This window comes from Felis catus, chromosome C1 (assembly GCF_018350175.1).
Source record: "Felis catus isolate Fca126 chromosome C1, F.catus_Fca126_mat1.0, whole genome shotgun sequence".
Classification (NCBI taxonomy): Eukaryota; Metazoa; Chordata; class Mammalia; order Carnivora; family Felidae; genus Felis; species Felis catus.
Window position 1 is genome coordinate 25,471,455 of NC_058375.1, and position 27,977 is coordinate 25,499,431.

The following is a 27,977-nucleotide window of genomic DNA, read 5'->3' on the forward strand; positions in this document are numbered from 1 at the left end:
CCCACAGATGGTAGTGGTACGGGGGGTGAGGTGGGAGAAGAATGGTGACTCACTTCTGCAGGTGGGCAGCGTGTCGCTCCACTGCCCGCTGGCCAGGCACTGGGACCTAGCAGCCCCCTCAGCCATATACCCAGGGTTGCAAACAAACTTAACCACGTCGTTGAGGTTAAACTGGTTGCCCTGAGTGAGGCCGTTGATTGGGTTGCCTGGGTGTCCACAGGTAATTGCTGCAACCAAAACAGAAAATAGGTAAGCCCTCCTATTATTCCATACCCTTAAAGTGCATCCTTTTTCTCACCTGGTATTTCTCATGCCCATGAGTGAAGTTCAGGCCTAAGTCTAACTATAGTCTCTTAGCTGTAAAACCTTTATTTCCTGAAATCAGCATGGGGACATACCTTCTTCCTTGAAGGCACATCTGTAGCTTGGACAGCTTGAGAGAAATCACTCTGTGACTCCCCATGAGGCATTAGGCCTGGACTGTAGTTCTGTTGTTCGGGTCGTCAGTCCTGCTCATTTTCTCTGCCTCTATCCCTGTCGTACCCCATGCCCACTCTCCATCACTGGATGCGATGACTACCCCTCAGCGGATTCAGGCCCAACCTACTTCCTGGCTGAGCTTGACAGAGCCAGAGTCAATGCTAACTACACCCGAATGGAGGGATTGCTCCCCATGCCAGACCAGTGGCTCAGCCAAAGCTGTTGTTGAGAGCACAGTCCTTCCCCTCTACTCCTTCCAGATGAAGGGAGTTCAATCCGTGTAATTTCTGGCCCTTCTCTGTGCAATTTGGGAAGAATGAGCAGTCATGCTTGGCCCAGTTCTGCCCTCTTCTCTTGGGACCCAGCGCCTGTGAGTGGCAGTGCTCTCTGCTGCTCCCCTGGAGACAGGCTCTCCCCAACAATGGGGCGGGGGAGGTGTTGTCCTTGCAGCCTTGCCTCTGATAGTGTGAATCCACCCCATTCTGGGTTTGCTTTTTTTTTTTTTAGCAGACTCCATATGGCTTTTACTTTAAACTATGGCTTCCAACATAGGCTTTATTAGTAATAAAGGTGATATTCTGGAATCCTTGCAGGCCATTTTATTTTGTGATTTGTTCAATTATAGGCAGGGCAGTGGGGGAGAACCCAGTGCTCGAAGGCCTGGCCCCAGAGTGCGAGGGTCACCACTTTGTCCCAGCTTCGTCCTTCCTCCTGGAGCTGGAGTTGATCCCTCCATGCAGTGGCACTGGTCTCTCTGAGGTCTCCTGAAAATAAGTGCCTGCCTCAGAGCCTTGGCACTTGTTTCCCCTCTGCCAGAACATCCGTTGGCTCCTGCCCTCACATCTTCAGGTCTCCCCTCAAATGTCACCGTTTCAGTGAGGCCATCCCTTATGACCCAATAAACAACCTCCCCAGCACTGCCCGGGCCCCTTGCCTTCTCCACTTTTCTCCACAGTAACGGAAATGCTCTACATGCAGCTCTTTGTTTGTTCATTGTTATCTCCCTCCACCTCAAGGTCAGCTCCATGGGGGCAGGTTCTTTGATTTGTTTCTTGCGACGTGCTTGGGGTCGGGACCAGTGCCTGACATACAGGAGGAGCTTGATAAATACTTGCTGACTGGAAGACCGGTGAGCACATGGATGCGTGGGTACCAGGGTTTCTGCTTTGCTCCTTAGCCCTTAGTTCTCTGTAGCACCTGCCTGGTACCCCACCTAGTCTCTTCAGACTGAAGTCTCAGTTGATGCTTTTGCCAGCTCTTTCTCTTGGTTCTGGATTTTGAGGCTGAGAAACCATGAGGAATGTTTTCTTACCCCAACAACTGGATCCACGAAGAGCCCACCCCAAACCATGATGGTGTGAATGGAGATGGGGGAGCAAGAGCAGGCAGAAGGCGGGGCCCAGTTTTTGCTGTGGCCAACTCTGGCATCATTCTGGGTCAGTTCTCTTATGTAAATCTCAACAGTAGTATCCCTGACTCTAGCAGAGAGGGCTGAGCAGAGCAGGACACATGTGTTAGTGGATTGCAGGGGTTTGAGACTGCCTGGTGTGCTAGGATGAGGGTGGGCTGTGGAGGCCAGCAGACCAGGATTTACTGCTCAGCTCTGCCCTTTCCTTACTTTGGACAATTCACTCCAAGCTCACTTTCTGTATCTCTAAAGTAAGGATTTTGAATTGCATTAATAGGTTTGCTTTGAAAATAGATTCAGACATTTACTTTTCATTCAACATTACTGAGTTCCTTCTATGTGCTAGGTACCTTGCTCTGCTCTGATGATATACAAGGAGGAATATGATATGGTCTCCAACCTCAGGGAGCCACTTCCCAGTCCAGGGAAGCAGACTGTTAGAACACAGAGTGCTGGTGCTGGGATAGAGGCCCACAAAGAAGAGGGGCATCTACCCTCCACAGGGGAGAGAGTGGGTTAAGGAGGGTTCCCAAAGGAAACAGCATGCCATCTACACTGGATCTCATGGATGAACAGGACCCTGCCAGATCAGCAAGGTGGGGGGAGAGGGGAGACAATCTTCACAGGGTCTTTGAACTCACGGAAATGATATGCAAAATATTGGGTGGGTGCAGTGTGCTTGGAAGAGGATTCACCCCTCTTCCAGATTCACAAAAGGTCATGAGGCCCCTTCTCAAAGGCTAAGGACCACTCATAAAAGTGAGAGAAGAGTGTTAAGTAGTAAAACCTTTGGGGGTACCACCTCTTGAAGGACAGGTCATGAAAGCACCTGCAAAGGAACTGAGGTATGGTCAGCAAAGTAGAAAAAATAAAGCCCAGCAGGGGGTGGGAGTGTCCCAGAAGCCACAGGGAGAGCCTCAAGAGGTGTCAGATACCCCAGATAGCTCTGTTTCTCTGGGGACCCTGATTGGTACAGGCTGCAAAGAAGAGGTGGAGAACACCCCACTAGGAAGGAAAATAGAGGTCTCTGTGAAGCTTGAACACTTAACTGGGGCTTGAGGGAAATTAATAGAAAGGAAAGGTAGGCAGTACAGAGGAGACAGTTAAAAATAGATTAAGTTCGCTAAGGAGGCAGGAGGGAGGGGATCTGAGAATCAATGGAGGGCACAGCCTTGGGCCTGGAGACAGAGACTCTCCTACAGAGGTAGGAGGGAAGGGAGAAGAATAGATGTGTGGGTGGGAAGTAGGAAGCAGAAGGAGTTATTGTTTGATGGCTTCTATCATCTCTGCAAAATAGAAAGTGAGGTTATCTAATCAGCTAATAATTATTGGGGTCTCTCTGCATTATTTCATTTAGTCCCCACAACCCTGTGAGGTAGGCACCATTGTCATCCTCAGAGCAGTCGGGAGACTTGTTTGGGGGCACTGTTTCCAGGTGGCTCTTCTGAGCTCTGAAACCAGTTCCTCTGATTTCAGGCCAGGTTCATTATCTGCCTTCGCTATCTGCTGCGAATGTAGGCGGAGGAGGTGGAGGGTGGGTGTTCAGGGAAGAGGTAATCGTGCAGTAGCTGTTTGGGGATGGATGAGAGAGCTAACCGAGGAGATAGGGGATTGCCAGAAGGTTTGGAGAGTAATATGGAAACCCTGGATTTACACATGGTGACAGCTAACACAGTGCCGACCTCAGGGTAATCACTTATAAATGCTTGTTCTTTTTCTCTTTTCTTCCTCCTCCAGGTACTCCCCACGTCTCTGTACTCCAGAATAAAATGGGGGTTGGTCCCAGAGGTACTGGATTCTGGGTAGGATCCAGGCAATCTAGGTCCTGGGTCCAAGTGTCTAAATACCTTACTACACTGCTTTTCAGTGCATACCAGCTCTAAAATTAAACATCTTTAGGCAGACATTCTCCATTTATTTTCTGACTCCAACATTCCCTATTATTTATAACCCACATCTCTGCATGTACATTCTGTGCCAATTCCTTGAAGGCACTGGAATTTGCATCTTCTGGATGAAACCAAATGTTTAGTTTAGACCCCTCTGGAAGAGTGACTGAATAGAGATGGGTCTTGCTTTGTGTAATCCTAATACTTAAGCAGCTATTAAGACTAATTTTTCATGCATTGCTCATTCAATAAGTCTCATTATTGTATGGCTCCATCTCATATAGGAAGAGCCAAATGAAGAAGAATTACAAAATTAAACAACACAACCTGCACTTTACATAAAGGCTCACTTCAGGGGACTTTAAAAAGTGAAGAATTTTCCAAATTACTTCTAGGCAGCTGAGAAGAATGGTGGTCATCTACATCCAAAAAACGAGGAAAATGCAGATTAACAAGAAGAACGAATAAAACTGTAGAAAGCCCAGGCCTGCAGCATAACCAAAAGACAGAGAATGCTATAAACTTTAAAGTATGTGTAAGTGGAAAAACAAACATGCCACCCAGGCAAAATGTGTCTCATGCTTCTGTTGCAAGCCTTTGTGGAAAGCAAGACTGTTCGGAAAAGAGAAGAGAGGAGCAGGGAATGGCCTGATATTGATCTAGAGAAAGTCTATTGTAAATGTGAACAAACTGAAAAAGGATCCTGGTATGTCAGTGCACTGACTACAGGAAATGGGCATAAAAGCCTACAAACTTCCCTAAATACCAAAAGAAATGGAGGGGGGGGGGTGGTGAGTAAGGAAAACATCACATAGAGAAAGAAATTCCTGAGTATATCTTACCCTCAATAGTTACATAAAACCCGACAGATATAAGACCAAGCATGTAAGTCACAGCAATATATGTGAATGAGTATAACTAACTTATTAAAGGAAATGGTTTTCAAATGGGCTCACAAGGTAAGGCCCAACTCTCTGCTGTGTACAAGATTCCGAAAGGCTAAAATACAGGGATGGCTCAAAGTGTACCAGGCAAATGGAAAAAGGATGAAAGAAGGGCTTGTAAGCCCTATATCAGGCCCAGTGCCAGTCGAACTACAAATTATTAAAAGTGACAGAAGACATTTTAAAGGCTAAAATCACAGTTTGCAATAGAAATAATAGTTCTGAATGAGCATGTACCAAATAACATAGCAACTACCTTTATGTAGCAGAAACTACAGGAAATGCAAGAAAAGATAGAAGACCACTAAAAATAGAAAACTTTGAGACACACCTCTTGGAACAAAACAGGTCAAGTGGACAAAAGTCAGTAAGGTACAGACAACATAATCAAGGCACACCTTATGGCTATATACAGAGCTTTATATCCTAATTCCCTTTCTTCTTAAATGCACATGAAACATTCATAACAGTTGATCAAATATTAGGCCATAAAGAGAGCATCGATAAATTCAATGAAGTAGATGTATTACATACAGTGCAGTAATATTAGAAATGAATAACAAAATAAAAATAAAAAGTCCCTTCTGCCTGGAAATTAAAAGAAAACAACTATTAAACATTTTTTCAGTGAAAGAAGAAATTAATTTATAACCCAAATTATAGAATTTCTAAACAGCAATCAAACATTAATTATTATAACTTATGGGATCTGATTAGAGCAGTTATTGGAAGAAATTTTATAACCTTAAGCACTTACATCAATAACAGTAAAAAACGGAAAGAATGACAATAAATGAATTGGATTTGCTACTCAAAAGCTAGAAAATGAACAAACAAGTTAACCAAAGGAAACCACAAGGAGGGTAATGGTGAAGACAAAAGCAATAATTAATGATACAGAAAACTGAAAACAAGAGATGTAATGATTGGGTCTTTGAAAAAAAGTAACCAAGTGTGCAAAACCTCCAGCTAACCTAATCAAGAGGACAAGGGAGAAAGTCCACGTTGAGTCTGAGCCCGTGACTAGGGAGAGTGGATAACATACTTACGCACACAGAAAGGGGTCTTGCCCGACCAGTGATGATCCTGCTGGCAGATGCGCACAGACATGCCGATCAGGCGGAAGCCGGCATTGCACTGGTACACCACGCTGCCCCGGTAGCTGTAGTTCTCCCCGTTGATATGTCCATTGACGATGGGCTCAGGGGTCCCACAGTGTCCGGCTTTGGTGGGAAATGAGGAAAGAGTGTAAATTGAGGAGGAGCTTATATAAGATGAGTAGGGATTTGGTCAGGGTTGGGGAGACATGGATGGTGAGGAAGAGGACCAAGGACCCAGCCGCCCATTATTTTCTCCACCTCCTTCTGAGAGTAGCTATCCAGGAATAGCTTTAGGAATCCTAGCATGACAGAAATGGCGTCCCCAGATCCCAAGGTTGAATCCCAGAAGGCCATCCATCTCTGAACTGTAGTTTCTGTATCTGTCTGTGGGTTAGAAATGATCACTGTTCCCTGCCTTTGGGGTCGTCTCCCTCTTTTTTTCATCAGGTAGCATTGACTGAACATCTACTGAATGGAGGGCACCTGGTCTACATTAAGGCAGTCAAAGCCCAGCTGAGTTGAGTTGGAAATGACTATGCACAAACAGGTGATTTGGCTAAACCCACCTTTCCTTCTCCTTGAGTGGCAAGAGACACAGACAACTTAACCTAGGTGGGTTACTTTTATTGAGTGGGGTTTGGGTAGAGTATATTCCTAGAATTTCCACTGGTATTCTTTGAATCTGTATGGAAATAATTCATGACTGTATCCCTAACAAGAAGCCTGAGACAGTGGGAGGGCAGCACTGTTCAGTCTGGAACAGACATTCAAATCTACGCTGTCAGGTCTGTGTAGCTGAGACTCTCCTTTGGACTTGAGGTTTCCAAGAAAGAATTGAGAGGAGAGAAAACCTTAGAATCTAAGGTTTGGTAGAGAATGCATTAGTCGTGGGGGAAACCATAACTTTGTCCTTTGTAAGCCAGGTTGTTTTTGTGCTTTTGTCATTTGCTTACTATATAACTTTGTCTTATCAGACTTGAAATTCTTCCCATTCTTTTGGGTGCCCCAAGAGAAGTAAGTTCAGGGTTTTAGTCATGGTCCATGCCCAATAGCTGGTGTTTGGATTACGCATTTTATTCCATAGGTAGAATGATGCTGTTCAAAGACTACAATCAACTTTAGAAAGCTCTAACCTGCCTTGAGGAGAGAAAAATGAGGAGGATAGATCTGGGGAGGTCACTCACCAAGGCAGCGAACTTCAGAGCCACTCCAGAGCCCATTTGCCATGCACTCCCGCACCCTGGAGCCCACCAGCGTGTATCCAGAATTGCAGGAGAAGATGGCCGTCGCCCCATAGACAGACAGTGTTCCAATGCGGTGCCCACTGGGCGGGATGGGAAGCTCTCCACAGGAGATGACTAAAAAAGAAATCACAAAGTACTCTGAAAAGCCAGCATGAACGGGAGGGACACGGGCTGCTTCTGAGTAGTAAGAATAATGACAACGATGAGACCTGTTTAACTTTATTGGGACTCATGAGCCGAATGTGAGACATGGCAGTGACTTGCGTGATGTTACAGTTGGAACAGTGATTCTCAACTGGAAGTGTGGCCAGAAACACCTGAGGAGATTTTAAAATGCCCAGGCTGTACTCTGGACCTACGTCTCACAATCTATAGAGATAAGGTCCAGGCATGTGCATTTTTAAGAAAAACTCTTCAGGCAGTTCAGATATGTACCCTGGTTAGGAACCACTACACTAGAGGCAGAGATTCTGTGGTGTCCTTGGTGTCCAGGGCAGACACTACCAATCAATCCCTTGTCCTTTCTGCTGAGTGCAGCAGAAGCCTCCTATTCCTTCTCAATAGGGCACCGGAGATGGCCACTGGCTGGCATGTGAGATGAGGCCCGATGGCCAAGACTACACTGAATGTGAGATCCTTCATGGTGATAAAGCTGTTAAGACCCTTGTGACTTCTGCTCTGTCACACACATGGTTATAGTCCATGGTGGGGTCTAAACTTGGATACATAAAGACAACAGCGACTTGAATCATCAGTGTAGGGAGGATATCACTCCTTCTCCCACCCAATCGCAAACTTTCTACTGCTCAATGACAAGCTATTTACTTTTACCCTGTACAAACACCTACCTCCTCTATCACATCTGTATTGATTACGTAAATATTATGAGTCTATTCCTATTGTAGTGGGTGTTGTGGTGGGCCACTTAGACCCCCACTTAGGACCAAAGGACTTCTTTCCCCAGCTGCTGGTAAATGACCCTCAGCTACTAGCCCTCTTCAGACAGCCTTGGCTGCAGAGTCCTCCCATCTAGATCATGCCCTCTTCCTGGGGCATCCTGTACCCCAAGTTTGGTCACTGTGTAGGCATAAAGGCCTCTTGCTCCAACTTGTGGCAGTTCTGAAGGACCATCCCAGCTTCAGAGCTCCCTGTGGGGTCAGCTGAGGGCTTCACTGATAGTGCATCAGAGCTCAACTTCACCATCTTCCCAGGGCTTCTTCCTCCCCTTCCCTTACACAAGATGGCAGTAATCCTAAGAGTACTCCATAATAAACCTCTGTCTCAGAGTTGCTTCCCCAGGGACCCTGACCTTGGAAACTGTCTTGAAGAAACCAACAAACACAACTAACAATGCAGAAGGAAAGGCAGGCACACTTAGGTGCCTGCCCCTTGTGCTATACCCATTCCTCCTATACACATTCCTGTTACGGGTCTTTCACACCCCATAAGCATTGCTTCCTTACTTTGTCTGCCACTCCAGCAGACCATAAGCTTCTTTTCGGTAGGTGTCACAACCTTTTATCTTCATACTTCTATAATACCTGGCGTGAATGTTGAATATGTGAATTAGTGGATGCTCTCCTGGACAAAGGCAGCTTTTTAATAAGATGCTGAGAAGTACTTCCTTAAAGGAGTAGGCAGCTCCCCAGCTCCTGACTCTAGATGAGAGTTCAAAAAGAGGTACACTGCAATCCCTTGTGATACCTCCTTTCTCCCCTTCCCCATGGATGGTATAGTTCAAGTAGGAGGCACTGGGCCAACTTGCCCACCATCCCGTCCTGGGCTTACTTTGGCAGGTGGGCATAGAGTTCCCAAGGCTCCATTTGCCATTGGCCTGACAGCGGATGACCCTTTGGCCAGTGTAGTAGTAGCCAGGGTCACAGATGAGCATCAGCTGGGCCTGGAACTGGTACTGTGTCTCAAAGATGAGCCTCCATCGGCCATGTTCCACGCCGATGCTGCTGACATCAGGACAGGTCACAGCTGGGGAGACAAGGGGCAGGGAGGAAGACTGATTAATTAATTAATTAACTACTTAATCAATTAATTATGGACGACACTGGCAAGACTCCAGAACTGGAGACTGTAATGCAGTAATGATGAATTCAAGAATTTTCAGCTGCCAGGCAGGTTTGTTAAATGAATGAAATGGGCTGGGTGGGGAATGCAGGAAACTGGGATGGGCAGATCCACCCCCCCCCCCCCCCCCGCAAAAAACAAAAAAACGGGTGGTGGGTGGAGGTTAGTCAGTACATATTGTTACATGTGAAACTTGTAACTTCTCTTCGGCCAGGTCTTCATTTTTCACCAGAAGCTAGAATTATGGATTTTTATGTAAACTCTCCCAACTTTAAAATGTTGGGAAGCAATGAAAAATTCCATAAAGTACACCACAGGCCAAAGAAACAAAATCAAACCAAAGTGCAAAAGCTTGTATCTTCAGACTTGATATGACCTAGTAGGCTGCCAGTTTGTGACTCCAGCCTTAAAGATGAACTGTACCTTTGACATTTTAGGGTTTTGTGATAAAAGGACACTTTTGCAACTATTCTGCTAGTTTTTCCTTCTAAAAGGAACTGGAGCAAGTTATTCCTAAATTCTGTGATGGTTTATGGAAACATCTCAGTGTGCAATGTTCTATCAATGTTTTGAGAGCAATTTCAAATGGAAGCCCAACTTGGTAGATGACATTATCCACCTGTCTCTGCTCCCTGAATCCCCAGTCTCCATGTACCTGCTTTTTTTTATTATGTTTTTTTAAATGTTTATTTATTTATTTTGAGAGAGAGAGATGGAGAGTGAGCAAGAGAGGGGAAGAGAGAGACAGAGAAAGAGAATCCCAACCAGGCTCTGCACTGTCAGTGCAGATCCCACTGCAGGGCTCGAACTCACGAACTGTGAGATCATGACCTGAGCCGAAATTGAGAGTTGGATGCTTAACTGACTGAGCCACCCAGGCGCTCCTCTCATTATGGGGTTTTTAGCTCACTCCTTGCAGGAATCTCTTCAGCTGCATACCCAGCCCCTCCTTATGCCCATCTCCACTGCCCAAGGACTCACGGACACACTGTGGGGGGACATTGTGGTTGCTCCAAAGGCCTGTCTCCAGACACTCTGTTGTGGCCTCGGCACCTGCCTGGAGGTGGTAGCCTTCGCTGCAGCTGTACACAGCCTTGGTCCCCACTGTGTACTCTTTGCCAAACACCATTCCATTCTTAGGGGCCTCAGGAAGCCCGCAGGAAAGAGCTAGCAAAGAGAAAAAAAATAACATGAGTGTGTCTGGTTCAAGATGGTATTCTGAGAACATATTTTAATCTTTCCTCTCCCCCAAGGCCCTAATAAAATTACAGTAAAGACTGGTAAAGCAGAAGAGCCTATAACAAAAAGCAAAATGGGAGGATCAGCAGCAGAGGAGACTTAAAAAAAACTTCGGAAGATGGATTGTAGATAGAAGTGTGCCGAGAATGAAGTGGAGCTGAGAAGCTGCAGGTGAGACCAGTTCTCCTCCATCCTTTCCCACAAAACCAGTGAAGAGGCATTCAGGCATCTGTTCCCCACATAAAGGAGAGAGGGTTGTCTTTCCTCCTAGAGGAAAAAAATAGGAACTCCCTTGTAAGAATCAGGGCTGCTAAGGTGTGAGTTGGTATCCCAGAGTAAAGTTCTTTTAATTCGAGGATATAAGGGTTCTTAGCCTAAAATCTGCCCCTCTGCCTGCTCATCTCTACTACATACTCAATTTAACTTCTTATTCATGTGAGAGACCTAGTGGGTAACGATATCTGTATATACTCGCAACAAAGGTAGCCCACATCTGCTACCTGGAAAAATTAATCTAGACTTTCCTTTAAAATATGAATAATCAAGGATCACTATATATGTGAAGAAAACCAGTAGTATGAAAGACATAAAGATAAGATTAAAAATAGAAAAAAAGTGGGAATGCAAGCTGGTGCAGCCACTCTGGAAAACAGTAAGGAGGTTCCTCAAAAAACAGAATTACCCTACAACCTAGCAGTTGCACTACCAGGCATTTATCCAAAGGATACAGGTGTGCTGTTTCGAAGGGGCACATGCATCCCCATGTTTATAGAAGCACTATCAACAATAGCCAAAGTATAGAAAGAGCCCAAATGTCCATCGATGGATGAATGGATAAAGAAGATGTGGTATCTATATACAATGGAGTATTACTTGGCAATCAAAAAGAATGAAATCTTGGGGCGCCTGGGTGGCGCAGTCGGTTAAGCGTCCGACTTCAGCCAGGTCACGATCTCGCGGTCCGGGAGTTCGAGCCCCGCATCAGGCTCTGGGCTGATGGCTCGGAGCCCAGAGCCTGTTTCTGATTCTGTGTCTCCCTCTCTCTCTGACCCTCCCCCGTTCATGCTCTGTCTCTCTCTGTCCCAAAAATAAATAAACGTTGAAAAAAAAATTAAAAAAAAAAAGGATGAAATCTTGCCATTTGCAACTATGTGGACAGAACTGGAGGGTAATATGCTAAGTGAAATTAGTCAAAGAAAGACAAAAATCATATGACTTCACTCATATGAGTACTTTAAGAGACAAAACAGATGAACATAAGGGAAGGGAAACAAAAATCATATAAAAACAGGGAGGGGGACCAAACAGAAGAGACTCATAAATATGGAGAACAAACTGAGGGTTACTGGAGGGGTTGTGGGAGGGGGGATGGGCTAAATGGGTAAGGGGCACTAAGGAATCTATTCCTAAAATCATTGTTGCACTATATGCTAATTTGGATGTAAATTAAAAAACAACAACATAAAACAAGTTAAAAAAATAGAAAAAAAAAGGAAATAGACTTCTCCTTTAGGAAACAGACACAGTTCAGGAAACAGACGATACATAATCTTTAAACTTTTGATTAGCAGTGTCTTGAGAAGTCAAGGTGGCATATTGTATTCATATAATGAGAACAGAGTGCTTTGAAAAAGGAACAACAACAACAACCAAAAAAAAAACAACAACAACAAGGGAAAGCTCCCTTAAATTAAAAATGTGATTGTCGGGGTGCCTCGGTGGCTCAGATGGTTGAGTGTCTGACTCTTGATTTCAGCTCAAGTCATGATCTCAGAATCATGGGATTGGGCCCCACTTTGGGCTCCATGCTGAGTGGAGCCTGCTTGAGATTCTCTCTCTCTCTCTCTCTCTCTCTCTCTCTCTCTCTCCCCCCCCTGCCCCTCTCCCATTCACTTTCTCTCTCTCTCTCTCTAAAATAAAAAAATAAAAAATAATTAAAAAATATGATAAAATAAGTATTAAATAGAAAGGCTGGAGATTAAAAGTAAAGGAAATTTCCCAGAATATAGACCAAACAGACAGAACCTGAAAATGAGAAAAGGGGACTGAAAACACAGGAGGTCAATGTGCAGGAGGCCCAACATCCAACAGGTCAGAGTTCCAGAAAGAGAGATCAGAGAAAGCAGAGGGGTGGAACTGTCGCAGATGAAAATTTCCCACAGCTGGAGAGATGCAAGTCTTCAGATTGAAAGGGAGACAAAAGGATGCAAAGAGACCCATTCTTAGATACATCATCATGGAATTTCAGAAGACAAAAGACAAGTTCCTCCAAGTTCTCAGAGAGAGAAAAAAACAGGACATCCCTGAGAAGGAATGAGAATCAGAATCATCATACTTCCTACCAGCAGCAATGGATGTCCAAATGGAATGCTCTTCTGAAGGAAGTGATTTGGAACTGAGAATTTTGCCTGGTCAACCTACCATGCATATGTGAGGGCAAAAATAAAGATATTTTCAGACATTTAAAGACTCAGAGAATTTCCTTCTCAAGAACCCTTTACGAGGAATTTACTTAAGGCTACACTCTATCAGAAAGAGGGTGCAAACCAAGAAGGGGTAAGATATGGGATATAAAAATGATAGTGCTAACACAAGAGGACAAAGAAATGAATTTCAAGGTGATGGCTCAGGAGACAAAGGTGTGCAGCAACATGGCTGTGGTCATTGTTTTATAAGGAGTAGGGTCAACACTACGTTTGTTGGAGGAACACACATTACTGAGGTAGGAGTAGCTTGTGTGGTCTTTGAAAGAAGTCAATACTTACAAACTATGTTTGCCCTTTGATAGTTCAGGAGTTAGTACAGATGGAGGGGAGTTAATCAGAGTACCCACTGTTGTTCGTCATCCATCCCCACCTCTGTAACTAGTCTAGAGCTCAGACCTCCCTCATTCAGACCCAGAAAAAGTCAAGTAGAGGAAGGTCCCATCCACACTGGCCAACAGTGATACTCGGTGCTACTAGAACCAATAAGAGATACAGGGCCAGGGGTTCACTATGATATGGGGAAGGATGGATTGTCCAGAGAGAGGGGGATTGGGATATCAAGATGGAAGGCTTCAAAGACTGGAAAACAGAAGGAATGAGTAAATTAGGAGGAACTGAAGAGAACATGAGGAATGAAGAAATAAGGAGCACTTGAATATGAAGCTCTTTTTTTGTTTATTTACTTTGAGAGAGAGAGAGACCGTGCGCATGCGTGCACGCATGGGGGAGGGGCAGAGAGAGCATGCTGAGCAGGCCCCGCACTGTCAACACAGAGCCCAACGTGGGGCTCGAACTCACAAACCATGAAATCATGACCTGAGCCAAAATTAGGAGTCGGACACTTAACCAGCTGAGCCACCCAGGTGCCCTGATGCTCTTTTAATGCCTAAACAGCAAGACTTTAAACTCCTTTGGTGGTACTAGGTTAGTCAAATTGTGATCAACTGCTCTGCTTCCTTGAACTTTTTGTGAAGAAATACTTGGATCCCCACTGATATTCTGCATGAGGAGTCAGGCAGTCTGGAGACAGCAGGTGAAGGAGGTAGATGGCGGCTGCTTCTCACGGCTTGCGGTCCTGCTCTTCCCTTGTGGATAACTAAGACGACAGAGGATAACTTCCTAGTCTGAGACCTGATCTCCATGCCAAAACACGGTCCACAAACTCTGAGGTAGGAGGAACACTTCCTATGGGTAGGAGAGGTGGGGACAGAATTGTCAAGTATTGGAAGCTGGTGGTGGAATGCGATCTCTCAGGGAGAGACTACGTAGGGAAAGAATGGCCTGGGGAAGGAGAGAGAAAGCTAATTAGAAGGCATAGGATTTCTAATGAGATATATTTGTTGGTGGAAAGTCATGGTTTGGAAGAATGCCAGGCCCTTCCTGGTCCTGGGTTATGTGGAGAATGGGGGATTAACACCCTGTGCTTAAAAGGCCCCCAGAATCTGTGTTCTCAGAAGAGAGCTTGTCTCTGTGAGGGGAGAGCGAAGACGGCCCTCTGGGTAGCGGCCAAAGGTATATGCTGGTTGGCCATGAAACCAGGATTCCAGAGAGCTCAGGGGGAATGGCTGAGTGGAAGGGCATCAGTGGAAAGCCTGGGGATGGGGCCAGGTACAAAGTAGTATGGGGATGAGTACACAGAAGCCTAGAGAGGTTTAGTTTGGGGAAGTGGCAAAAGAAAACAGGTATGAGAGGCATGGTAGGTTCCAACCGCAGCTTCAGAAGAAAGGCTGGAGACATGGAGACCAAAGCCAAATGACATTTGCCATTTGTGGACAGTCCATTCTCTGGGAACACACTGTTTGAGAAAGCTCAGGCACAGGCAAGAGGGTCAGAGATGACAGATCCCACCACACTAGGAACCACAGCACGGGAAAATCAAACATCAGTGTGATTTCCTGTTTTTGTCAGTATGATGGGCAAAGTTTTTCTTTTCTTTTTTTTTTTTTTTAAGGCAGTACATAATATTGAGACTATGGCAGAAAAGACAACTTTCCCATGCTGGTGGAAGCGAAGACAAACGTTCTGGAGAGCAGTAAATGTCAAAAGCTGCAGATTCTGCACAGGTTATGGTTCAACAATCTCATTTCTGGGAATTTATTTTAAGAAATAAATATGGATGCTCACAATGATGGGATTCTAAGGATTTTAACAGCAGCACTGTTCACAGTAGCAAACAATACAGGAATTCAAATGACCAACAAGAGGATGATACTTAATAAATGACGGTTTTTCCGTGATGCTACACGACCATGGGAAATAATGATGAGGAAGTGTATTTAATTATGTGACAGATGCTAAGAAAATATCAAGAGCTTTGTGCACTGAGGATGCCATTTTTGTAAACAACATGTAAAAGATCAAAGGAAATGTGCTGAAATGTTACACAGTGATCTCAGCTGATGGGATTATAGGTCATTTTTTTTTTTTTTTTTTGCTGCCAAGTTTTTATTTAAATTCCAGTGGGTTAACATATGTAATATAATATTAGTTACAGGTGTAGGATTTAGTAATTCATCGCTTACATGCAACACCCAGTGCTCATCACATGTGCCCTCCATCATCCCCATCACCCATTTAACCCGTCCTCCCACCCACCTCCCCTTCAGCAACGCTTTGCATTATCCGTAGTTTCCCCCCCCCCCCATCTTTAGTCTGAATTATATTGCTTTAAGGGAAAACAAATCCCATCAATTATGAAAGGCAATGCAGGCCTTTCATATGTGCCAAACTACCTGATACATATCATGGGCTTGACTGCTGACAATGAACGTGGTGATGGTCGCTGTTCCACCCTGGTTCCCTCTGTCCCTCACCTCCTCTGACCTACTGCTTCAGGCAGCCCAAGTTGCTCTGCATATCTTGTGATTGATCTCTCTCCAGGTTCCTGGTTTTGCAAATGCTCTTGCTGTTGCCTAGAATATTTTCCTTGCTAATGCCTGGCCCCAACCCCCACCGGCTCTAGGAACCCAAGCCCAAACATCTTCTCTTCTCGGAGTCCTCCCTAGCTGTCCAGAGGGAGGTAGGTCCCATTTGACCTCTGGGCTCCCACAATGCTGTTTGTACTACTGATACAGCACTTCCTTCCCCTGCCATTTTGCATTTATGTGGCTACGTATCTTCTCCCTTATTGTTCTGAACACCCTGAGACTGTTTTATGCATATGTATATCCCCAGGGCTCGAGATATTATGGACCCTCAATATATGTTCGCTGAAAGAATGAATTATCAATGAGGAAACCCATATTTGGAAGTGATGGGTCCTGGGACAAACCCAAGTGATGTGAGAAGGATCGGAGCCACTGGGCACCCCCTTTCCAAGGTACTCCTCACCTTGACAGAGAGGAATGGCTTCACTCCACAGGTAGTAGCCCTGGGGGTGCCGGGTACAAATGGCCATGCTGTGTCCCACCAAGCGGTAGCCGGCGTTGCAGCCAAAGTGGATGGAGCCTCCGGGCTGGGTGCTGGTCTGGCCCAGAAGGAAGCCATGGAGTGGAGCCCTGGGCAGGCTGCAGTAGGGAGCTGAACAACAAGAAGAGGCTCAGGGGACCACGTGCAAGCAGAAGATAGATGTGCTCTTTCCTGCACGTGCCGCCCCTTTTGTTCCCCTTTCCTCTCCCTCAGCAATCTCCTTGTCTCTGCCACTGCCAGGCCCACTGCTATTTAGGAAGATCTGAGTGGTTGATATTGAGAAATGGCCAGTGTAGTAAAGCCAAAGAAAAGAAAAGAAGAGAAAAAACCATGAAGCCCTGGGTCCCATTTGTGACCCGGAGGCAGTACTGATCTTGCAGCTGAGCTCAGGCTCTCAAATCCTGTCAGCTCCCGAAGAGGCACAGGAGATAGACCCCAGTGGGGTTGGTTCCAGAAGAGTGTGACTGCAGGGGTGTGGACTCTGGAGTCCTGTATCTGACCTTTCTAGCTCTGTGACTTGAGACAAAGAGATCACTGAAGCTCTTTGAATTCCACTTTCCTCACCTATGTTTTGGGATTTGAGATGCCTGCCTCATAGGTTTTTGGACAATTCAAACGGGTTTGTGTTTGTAAAGTCCCCAGCCCAGTGCAGGGCACTTGGTGCTCAATAAATGGTCCTTCTCCTTCCTGTTGTAGGGGGTTGGGGGAGAGGGAGCCGTGGCAATCCAGGACATGAAATCCACGGTCCTGTTTCCCCTTCAGTGAAGCCCCTTCATGGCTTCAACTGGGATTTCATTCACTTATTTGACAAACAGACATGGAGCACCTATTATGTGCCAGGTGATGTTCTAAGTACAGGGAAGACCACTGTGAGGAAAATAGTCAAAAATCCTGGCCTCAGGGTGCTGACCATAAAGACTCCTGCCAGCAATCCACAGAGGAAGTTCTGTGAGGCGGGGAATGAGGGTGGCCAGAGGAACACTTGGAACGTGTACCTCTGTTTGCTCTAAGAGTCTCTGGCCAGGTCTCCCAGGCAGGCACGGGACGCAGGAGGATGAAGGTGCCAAGGCCCTTACTACAGCCACCCCATGGTGAGGTCCTCTGGTCTCATATTTGAGGTCCACATCCCTCTGCTGGTGAAAATGGTGTTTTAAATACCGCCCTTCTAGGCCAGACGTGCTTCCTTGCTCCTGCTTCGCCACCTGTGTCCTGCGTATATCGGACCTATGTGTTTACATCAGTCAAGAACAGGAATCTCAGTTATAAAATACACTTGATCATAGTGTCGGATGTGTGTACAAAGTATACAAGCCTACTGTATTTTCATGAAGTACTAATTGTTTCACCATGTACTTAAGTCATTTTCTGTGAGTGAGTATTCTAATTACAACTGACTCAGTTGTGACCAAACATGTGATTGTTTGGTTTTTGTTTGGTTTGCTCTCTTTGGTTTGGTCTCTTTTTTGTTTGTTTGTTTGTTTTTTGCTTTTGTTTTGTTTTTGTGATTGGTCTTTAAGAACATCAAGGAAAGGGCAACTCCTTAATGGCTTTTAGTTCCTAGGTTAGCAACCATCACAGTGCATTGTTAACTACATGCTGTATTTTCCTTTGTGTAAGCAGCTGCTGGGTACTGCCAGGAAGTGGCCTGAACCTCACCTGACAGGGACCTTAAGGTTCCTTTTTCATCATAAGGAAACTGAAGCCTGAAGAGGTTCAGTGACTTGTCTAGGAATCATTTGGCTGGTTTGTGACAGAGCTGGTCACTGGCCTTGGGGGTCAGGAAGCGCCCCTTCCTCGTGTGTGTGGCTGGAAAGGAATTTAGGGTTCAGTCTGCAGAGAAAATGGACCCTGAGACAGTAAAGAACCTTCTCCTTCTGGGTTCTCCTCAGCTTCATCTGGTTTGGTTTTTCCTGAAGCCACACCTGTGGAACTCCTCATGGTCTCAAGTAATTCTTTTCTGCCTCCAAGCTTGCAGAGCCCAGCCAGAAGTTCATGGACCCACTCCCCTTCGAAATGGGCGTCAGGCTGCTTATCAAGTTTTCTTTCCAACCAGAGACAGTAATCCCCATGACAACAGTTCGGATAAATTCCATTTTCTCCATTTCATTACATTTCCAGGGATATTTCTGTGCTCCATTGTAGATTGCGGCCCTGGTCAGCCGTCTGCCTGGCTTGGCCCCTGACCTGCCTCTGCCTATGATTCTGGCTGGCAGAGCAGAACAAAGCCTCCTGGACTTAAAATATAGGCCATCCTTTGCTGCCTAACATTTCCCACGTGGAGACCCACATCTTAGGGTTTCTCAGTTTTTAGGAACTTTTATTAATGTTTCAACAGTGTTAGGGATGGGATCACCTCATAGGCATTATCAGATGATATATAATAAACTTATCCAAAAGACACAATAGGCTGGAAGTACAAAAAGAAGAGAGGGAAGAGTTTAAAGTGGGGAAAAGGGCAAAAGAGGGGAGGTGGAGACCGCCAGGGACATTTGTGCAGCTGTAGCGAGAGAGGTTCAGAGGAGACAGGCTGCCAGTCCCCGGGTAGGATCTCTGCCATTGACCAGGATGTGGCCCATGGCTTACTTGGCTGTTTTGGGTGAGCAACTTCAAGGGCTCAGGGGTTGTAGCCCTTCTCCTGAGTCCTTATATTTTACTCACCTGAATACCGAATCTTAAAGCCCTTCCGGTTGTAGGCGTGGTCAGATGACCAGCGCAGGTACACAGTGTTGCTTGAGCTAGTGACGATCAGGGGAGCCGAGTAATTCCCACTGAGGGCTTTCAGCAGAGGACTTTGTCCTGAGGGACCTGGGTGAGAGTACGGGACACAGAATTACAGACTAGCATGGGTGCTAGAGATTAGGTACCTTGATTCGATACCTGAAATGTAACCAGCTGCCATTTCCCTTCCTCAAGAGAAGACATTAGGCTCAGATGGTCAGGGCCGGTGCAATGGTCTACTTCCGCTCCTCTGTCTGCATCCCCAGCCACTGTGCTGGGTGCTCCTTCCTCCTGAGCCCTAAAGCAGTGCTCCAGGAAGTCAGTACCAATTTATAGGAGTTGGCAGGAGAGACGAAATCTATCTGCCATCTTGAGACTTGCCAAGGTCAAGCAGCTGGTTAATGCAAGAGCTGGTTTGCAAACTGGGAACCTCCACCTTGCCACCTACTTCTCATGTGCATACTAAAAATAGCTCAGTGCTTGCCATATAGAAAAAGTATGTACTAAATGAATAAATAACAATAAAGCTACATGCAAACATCATGTTTCAATGTTACACACAACATTGTTCCCCAATAATCCTTTCCAAGGCTCTTCCAGAAAGCCCTCCCTCTTCTTTTTCCCCACCTTTAATGCCTGGGAGTGCATTAAAGGCAGTTGGTTCAAGGGAGGCAGAGTATAAAGCTCAATAATCCATAACAGGATTTATTGCCCTGGAAATAGTCCTGAGTGATGGTTCTGATATGCTGCTGAGATGGCTCTTGGAAGCTTGGCAAAAGCAATGGACCACATTAAACAAAATAGAGCCATCAGAACTGCTGTGACAAACCATGAAGGAAGGGGTCAAAAGGCTCAGAGAAATGGCTTGCCAGAATAGGCCTATTGTATAAGACCAGAACACCCACTAGCTGACCATGTCTCTCAGGAGGCCCTGGAATATACTCCAGTCCCTAGAGCAAAGAGGAACACACTGGTGAGGGCGTGAACACCAGCATCATCGACAAACTAACACCTATCTACCCTCTGTTGGCCTAAACTGATGGAAGGAGATGCTGCCATAGAATAGGGCTTCCTGGTGTTGATGGAGATGAGAAGATTCTAGAATACAGGGGCCAGGCAGAGGCTTGCATAATTACTAAAATGTGCAGCAAGGTTGGAATGGTAGCTGGGAGGGCCTACCCTGCATGATCTATGGTGATGTCTCACAAAACATGATATTCTTTTTTTTTTTTAATTTTAAGTTTATTTATTTATTTTGAGACAGGAGAGAGCATGAGCAGGGGAGGGGCTGAGAGAGAGAGAAAGATGGAATCCCAAGCAGGCTCCATGCTGTCAGCGCAGAGCACGACGTAGGGCTCGAACTCCTGAACTGTAAGATCATGACCTGAGCTGAGATCAAGAGTTGGATGCTTAACCGACTGCACCACTCAGGCGCCCCCTTTTTTAAAAAAATTTTTAATGTTTTATTTTATATTCGAGAGAGAGAGCAAGAGCAGGAGAGGGGCAGAGAGACGGATACAGAATCTGAAGCAGGCTCCAGGCTCCAGGCTGTCAGCACAGAGCCCAATGTGGGGCTCAAACTCACGAGCAGTGAGATCATGACCTGAGCTGAAGTCAGATGTCCAACTGACTGAGTCACCCAGGTGTCCCCAAAACATGATATTCTTAAGGGCAAGGTAGACAGGCAGCCTCCCAATATATGAATAGATGAACAAAACAGATCGTGGATATATAGTCAAAAACGTGAGAAAACCTGACCCCAATGGAAAGTTTCAGTCCCTCACCCAGTTTGGAGACTTGAGCTAGGTTCCATTTCTTATTCCAGAACACTTTGCCTGAAGGAGAGATTGGGTCCCCATGAAAAAGGGCCCTACAAAATCTTATCAATTATAGATAGTAGTGATTCTGCCAGTCCTTCCCCCTAAAGACCTACTGCTATTTCCTCAGGCAACTGAATACTGGAAAAAAGGGAATGTCCAGGTATTCCCAAGATTTTGGATACAGAGCGTGAATTAATGCTGATACCAGGGGACCCAAAGCACTATCGCTGGCTCCTCTGTTGGAATAGAGGTGTCTGGGGGTTGGAGTTGGTAATAAATGAAATCCTGGCCCAGATCCACCTCACAGCACCAACTTAACCAAGTAGTGGCCCTCGTTTGCAGTAGACGTACCAGATGTAGTATCTTCATTAGAGCAGATGATCACAGCCTTGGTTGCATGAAATGCAGTTATTGATCTAGCAATGCATTCTTTCCATACCCATCAGAAAGGAGGATCATAAGCAATTTGCATTCACATGAGATAGACAACAGTATACATTCATGGCCTTGCCCCAGAGCATTGTTAATTCTACTGATCACTGTCATAATATAGTATGAAGAGACGTGGACCATCTGGACATTCTGCAGAATATAGCATATTGGTTCTCTATATGATGATGTTGTATTAATTGCCTCTGATGAGCCAGAAGGGACAATTAGTGTAGATGCTTTTGTAAGACACATGGCTCCAGAGGGTAAGAGATAAGTCCTACAAAGAGTTGGGTGAAATTTCCTCAGTGGTTTGAGGACATGCTGAAACTTTTTCTCCAAATTAAAGAGCAAGTTAGTATACCTTTTCCCTTCTACTACCAAGAAAGAAGCACAGTGTTTGGTGGCCCCTCCTTTGGGTTTCAGAGGCAGCGTATTCTTCATGTGGGAATACTGCTATGATCCATTTGTTGAATGACATTCAAGGTACTTGCTTTGAGGAGGTGCTAAAGTAGGAAAGGGTTCTGTAGCAGGACGAGCCTACAATACAAGCAGCTTTGCCCCATGTCCATACAATTCAGCAGCTACCAAAGTATTGGGATTTCTGTGGTACAGAAAGATGTTGCATGGAGCCTCTGGAAAGCTCTAATACGGAGGTCATGGCACAGATCCCTCAGGTTCTAAAGCAGGTCTGTGCTATCTGCAGCAGGGAACTATTCAACATTTGACTGACTTACCATCAAAGATCTCAAATTCATCATACTGCTTCTCACTGAGAAAGTACTCCACCGTGAGGGAGATGTTGTAGTCAGGTTCCACTCTCACCAGCCAAGAGCAGGTCTGGAACTGGGGATAGCTTCCTGGGTAGCTCTGACTCAGGATCACACCCGTGGAATCTGTCAGAAGCTCATTCGTTGGGCAGTGCACTTGGAGAAAGAAAGAAAGAGAAATACCAGGTACATGGGATGGAGATGGATCTGGGGCCAACACATTTCTCTGTCACAAAAGACAACCACTGGAACAAGAGTATTTGAGCACATTCAAACAAGATCCCAACACCCATCATTATACTGCACCATGGCATGAGGGGACCTCAGATTCTGTGTCAAGGGTACTATATTCCTGGGATTCAGGCGAGGCCAGCTGTTGGGATCACATCCTAGCTCAGATATGGGCTTTGGAGTAACTGAGGATTATACATACAGAAATAACAGTAAGGCATCCTTAAATCCAAGAGTTAATTTAGTAAACGGGTTTGATTTGTACAAAGAAGAGTACAGGGAAGAGGTAAGTACATAGAATCTTGAGTCAAACACACCTGGATTTATACTGTCACTTACTAGCTATGTGGTCTTGAACAAATTATTGTCTCTCTGTGCAATAGCTTCTCCACCTCCAATGCAGAAAGATAACACCTGCCTTACAGGGTTATTGTATTATACAACATTATATAATTGTACATTAGTTAACATAATATATATAATATTATAGAAAATAACATACTTAAAGCATGCAACATAGTTCTTTCATAAATTGTAGAGATGATGATGGTAATTACACCAGGAACAGAAGAAACTAGCAGAGCTTGGCTATGGCTTGATTAGTAGTATTAAGATATCTAAAGACAAATATGTCACCCTAAGGAAGACAGTCAATGTAGAACTTAGAACAGGAGTTGCTGGAGGGGCTAGATTGGATTTCTTGTGTCTGTCACCAGGGAGGCTAGAGAAGATTCTGGTTCAGAGGAGCCCTGCACATCCTGGAAACCAGGGAGGTGCTCTCTCCTGAGGGTACAGGGAAGTGTCACTAAATCCTATTTGAAATAAATTTGAGGATGATCCACCTCTATTTGCTTGGGCTGAGGACTCCACAGTAAAGTTTTGAGGACTGAATCAACTTCTTCAGTACCTTGAAAGAGACATGCCCTGGGCAGTAGCTGCAAGTATCCCAATCACTATCCCAATCACTGCAAACAGAGAAATTGGTATTTTGCTGTGTATGTGCCTTTAGACAGGCTTCCTGAATGTGCTGGATTCTAGGACACTGACAAAGGAGAGTTTCTGGAACTGCAAGGCCAAGGACTAATTCCTGGATTACAATTTGAGATGAGGCTGTCTGGGGAGGAGATTTAGCTACTCACTCTCCACCCATTTCCTCTGTTTCCTTCAAACCTTCTGCCTTCACAGAAATGAGGCTTTCTAATCAGCACTGGGTCTGGGCTAACAGACAAAATGTTTTCTATGGCCCAGAATTCACACAGCTCACCTGGGATTCCTTTGAGTAGCGTTGCAACACCCCCCCCCCTTTTTTTTTAAGTAATCCCTACAACCAACATGGGGCTCCAACTCATGACCCGCAGATCAAGCGTCACATGCTATACCAACTGAGCCAGCTAGGCTACTGAAAGGGGGAGCTTTGGAAGGCACTAACCAGCTTCTCCTGGGAGAACTTCCTTCTTATTTTGTAAATGGGAAAGGAAAGAAAATGGCATCTTGGACTAAAACGGCCTTGCTTTTGAAATGCTTCCAATTTCACTATCCTGATATCTACAGGTCACGGAAGTATGCTGATATTTAATTCCCCCTAGGCTTTGTGGTACAGTCCAGGTGGTACCAGATCTGCTCTTGAAGCTCTCACCTTTCCTTCTTTCTTTCTTTTTTTAATATGAAATTTATTGTCAAATTGGTTTCAATACAACACCCAGTGCTCATCCCAACAGGTGCCCTCCTCAATACCCATCACCCACCCTCCCCTCCCTCCCACCCCCCATCAACCCTCAGCTTGTTCTCAGTTTTTAAGAGTCTCTTATGTTTTGGCTCTCTCCCTCTCTAACTTTTTTTTTTCCTTCCCCTCCCCCATGGTCTTCTGTTAAGTTTCTCAGGATGCATAGGGGCACTTGTACCCCAATGTTTATAGCAGCACTTTCAACAATAGCCAAATTATGGAAAGAGCCTAAATGTCCATCAACTGATGAATGGATAAAGAAATTGTGGTTTATATACACAATGGAAGCTCTCACCTTTCTACTTGAAACTCCTCCATTGAGGGGAAACAGGCACGCCCTCTCAAATGAGATTGGTTCCACAGGTTTGCCTTTTTGTGTGCAATTATCAGATTTGGTCATTAGTGTTTATAAGTTTTTCTTTCTCCTTATGTTCAAGATGTCTGGCCTTTGAAGGTTTAGTAGTATTCTTCCACGAAACCATCTAGTCTTGATGTCTTTAATGGGGTTTCCTCTGATCTCTATTTCTTTTAAAGAATTAGGAAAGTATAAACTTTATATCTCTACTGGGGTCAATTTTATCAAATTATACCTTCCTAGAAAATCATTCATATCGTTAATTTATCAGCACAGATTTGTACAAGATTTGTACAAGATCATAATTAAAAATTTTTCTTTTGCTTCAATGGTTATAGTCCATTTTCCATTTCTTATTTTTCTATATTCCTCCTTTCTCTCTCTGTTTAATTTACCTAATGGTTTGATTATTTTGTGGCTCTTTGTTCCAGGCACTTCTTTTTATTTATCAGTAAGGCTGTTTTTGCATTTTATAACTCATTCATTTTTTAAATTCTTTTTTTCAACGTTTATTTATTTTTTTGGGGACAGAGAGAGACAGAGCATGAACGGGGGAGGGGCCGAGAGAGGAGACACAGAATCGGAAACAGGCTCCAGGCTCTGAGCCATCAGCCCAGAGCCTGACGCGGGGCTTGAACTCACGGACCGCGAGATCCTGACCTGGCTGAAGTCGGACGCTTAACCGACTACGCCAACCAGGCGCCCCTCATTCATTTTTTAAAATTCAAAAATTTTGAAATATAATTTATGTACAATGAAATGCACAGATCTTAGGTGCATGGTTTAATGAGCTTTAGTAAATGTATATGCCTGTGTAACCACTACCATAATCAGGATATAGATTTTTTCTGTCACTCAGAAACTTGCTCTCGTGCCTCTCTGCAATTAATTAGTATGACCTGCCCTATGCTCCAGGAAATCACTGATATTATTTCTATAACAACAGATTAGTTTTGATTATACTAGAATTTCATGCAATTGGAATCATACATGTTGTTATTTTTGTGCCTGGTTTCTTTTGCTAAACATTATGTTTCTAAGATTCAATCCATGATGTTTTGTGTATTACTACTTCATTTATTTTTATTGCTCTGTAGCAATCACAGAACAATTTTTTTGTTCATTCATTCTGTTTATTATTAATGAACATTTAGGTTGGTTCCAGTTTTGGATTATTATGGAATTCATATACAAGCCTTTTTGTGGATATGGGTTTTCATTTCTCTTAGGTAAATAACTAGGAGTATAATTGCTTGGCAATAGGGCAGGTATATGTTTAACTTTGAAAGAAATTACCCATTTTCCAAAGTGACTGTATAATATTACATCCCAACCAGCAATGTATAAAAGTTCCACTTGCTCCACATTCTTGTCAACACTTGGTATTTTCAGTCTTAGGTTTTAGCTATTCTCGTGGGTGTGCAGTAATATTTCATTAGGGTTTTAATTTGCATTTTCCTGATGACTAATGATGTTTAGCATCTTTTCATATACTTATTGGCTATCCATACCTCTTATTTTGTAAAGTGTCTAGTCAAGTCTCTTGTCCATATTTTTATTGGATTGTCTTATTATTGAGTTGCTGAAGTTCTTTACATAGTCTAGACAGAAGTCCTTTCAAAAATATATGTATCATTAATATCTTTTTTTATTCTGTACTTTGCCTTTACTTTTCACATTTAGTTCTGTCAGTTTTCCTTCATATTTTTTGAAGCTCTTTTATCATATGCATATAACATATATATCTTTTGTAATGGAATTAACTCTTTTGTCATTATACAATTTCTCTATTTCTGGTAATACTCCTTGCTGGCAGTATTATCTGAAATTATGTTTCTTATGTTTAACATTTGCATGTATATCGTTTCCTCTTCTTCAGTCTATCTGGTATTTATATTTAAACTGCATCTTTTGCAGGAAATAAGTGGTTATTGTTTAAAAACTCTAAATGTTGGCATGGTTTTTATGCAGCAAAACTTACTGATATAACTATATCATTCAAATATTATATGTACCTACTTATTTTTGGTCTGTCATTCAAAGAGATGTGTGAAAATCTACAACTGTAATTGTGAATTTGTCCTTTTCCCCCATAATTCTGTCAATTTTTCCTTGATATATTTCAATATCATGTTGTTAGGTACACAGAAGTTTATGACTGCTATATATGTTTGATAGATTATGTTTATCAGCATGAAACTTCCTCTTTATTTTAAAACTTTTTGCCTTAAATTCTATTTTGTCTAATATTATCTTTACTACACAAGATTTTAGAGGTTAGTACTTGCTATTTTTTCAAAGTTTTGTTTCAAGCAGGGATGAGTGAGACCTTTCTAGCTATGTCTTTAGGGAGGCAGATGAAGATATTCAAGTCTAAGTTTATGGAAAGCCTATAGTTAAACTTGTTTTTTACTTAATCTGGAAGTCTCTCTCTTTGGATTAGCAGTTTTATTCAGTTATATTTACTATAGTTACACGTATATTTGCACTTAGTTTTGCTACCTTATTTTGTGTTTTCTGTTTACCATAATTTTTTTCTCCTTTAATGCTTCTATTGGATTAATGGAGTTATCTTTATTATCTTTATTTTTGATTATGGATTTAGAACTTACAGATACCATGGTTATCCATAATTTAAAAAAAATGACCTATACATTTAAGCTTTCTTTTTAATACACGTATTTTAACTAATGTAGAGGGTTAATCAATATCTATGCTTCTCCTCAACAAGCAAGGGTCCTCAACTCACTTTTTCTTTCTTCTAAATAGGTTCTCCAATGTCATTTATCTGTCCAGTTGTGTTTGTATTTTTAAGTTTACTACAGTCAGTATTGTTTAGATTATTACCCTATTTTACTGATTTCTTAGCTCATTGTCACTTTTTGCATCTGAATCATTACCTGTATTCACTTTTTTCTTTTTTTTAATATTTATTTATTTTTGACAGACAGAGAGAGAGAGAGAGAGAGAGAGAGAGAGAGAGACAGTGCAAGCAGGGGAGGGGCAGAAAGAGAGGGAGACACAGAATCTGAAGCAGGCCCCAGGCTCTCAGCTGTCAGCACAGAGCCTGACGCGGGGCTCGAATTCATGAACTGCAAGGTCATGACCTGAGCTGAAGTTGGACATTTAACCGACTGAACCACCCAGGCACCCCTGTATTCATTTTTTTTCTTAATGAATGTGGTAGATATTTCCAGTCTTTACAAATATTAGGTTTTATTTTTGTTTCCTGAGCATACAAAAAACTTCACTTTCCATCCATGTGCTTATTTCTGGTCAATGAGATGTGAGTAGAATAATGTGTGCCATTTTGGGCTGAGGACGTGAAAAGCCCTTAAGCAACTCTCATTCTCTCTTACTCTGTTGCACTGTAGGATCCAGGAGCAGGCCTAGTTTTCAGATGGCAGCACAAGATTCAAGAAGCCTGGATCATTGAGTCACCAGCATTATAGTCACTGCACTATAGCAAATTTTGCCTGAAGGAGAAATAAACTTTTGTTGTGTTAAGCCACTGAGATGTGGGGATTGCTTGTTAATGTAACATATGCCTGACCTATCCTGACTAATGCACTGAAGTATATCTGTTAATTATGCTTTTAGTAAGCTGTAACTTTACATAGTCCTTGTCTGTCTGAAGATTTCATTAATATATTC

At 43.8% G+C, this 27,977-nt stretch overlaps 1 protein-coding gene and 1 long non-coding RNA gene across 12 annotated transcripts in view; one reads left to right on the plus strand and one right to left on the minus strand.

The window, feature by feature from the left end:
- CSMD2 (CUB and Sushi multiple domains 2) overlaps window positions 1-27,977 on the minus strand; it is a 602,474-nt gene that overhangs the window by 55,470 nt on the left and 519,027 nt on the right. For 8 of the 9 annotated variants that reach the window (XM_045035511.1, XM_023258438.2, XM_023258437.2 and 5 more), the window contains 8 exons: window positions 21,982-22,170; window positions 18,936-19,082; window positions 16,200-16,388; window positions 10,126-10,311; window positions 8,854-9,048; window positions 7,006-7,179; window positions 5,771-5,944; window positions 54-227 (listed from right to left, as the gene is read on the minus strand). In XM_045035511.1, coding sequence (XP_044891446.1) covers window positions 54-227; window positions 5,771-5,944; window positions 7,006-7,179; window positions 8,854-9,048; window positions 10,126-10,311; window positions 16,200-16,388; window positions 18,936-19,082; window positions 21,982-22,170 — 1,428 coding nt within the window. The remainder of the gene's footprint in view (window positions 1-53; window positions 228-5,770; window positions 5,945-7,005; window positions 7,180-8,853; window positions 9,049-10,125; window positions 10,312-16,199; window positions 16,389-18,935; window positions 19,083-21,981; window positions 22,171-27,977) is intronic. The other variant, XM_023258442.2, reaches the window with a different exon arrangement.
- LOC111561704 lies at window positions 221-27,975 on the plus strand. 3 transcript variants are annotated; one of them, XR_006584145.1, is made up of 8 exons: window positions 221-2,484; window positions 3,626-5,861; window positions 6,269-6,433; window positions 10,398-10,554; window positions 13,844-14,038; window positions 14,821-14,932; window positions 16,044-16,188; window positions 27,698-27,975. It is a non-coding gene; the product is annotated as an uncharacterized LOC111561704 (long non-coding RNA). The 3 variants fall into 3 exon arrangements; XR_006584146.1 differs by having other exon boundaries at window positions 221-1,609; XR_006584144.1 differs by having other exon boundaries at window positions 221-5,861; window positions 27,698-27,972.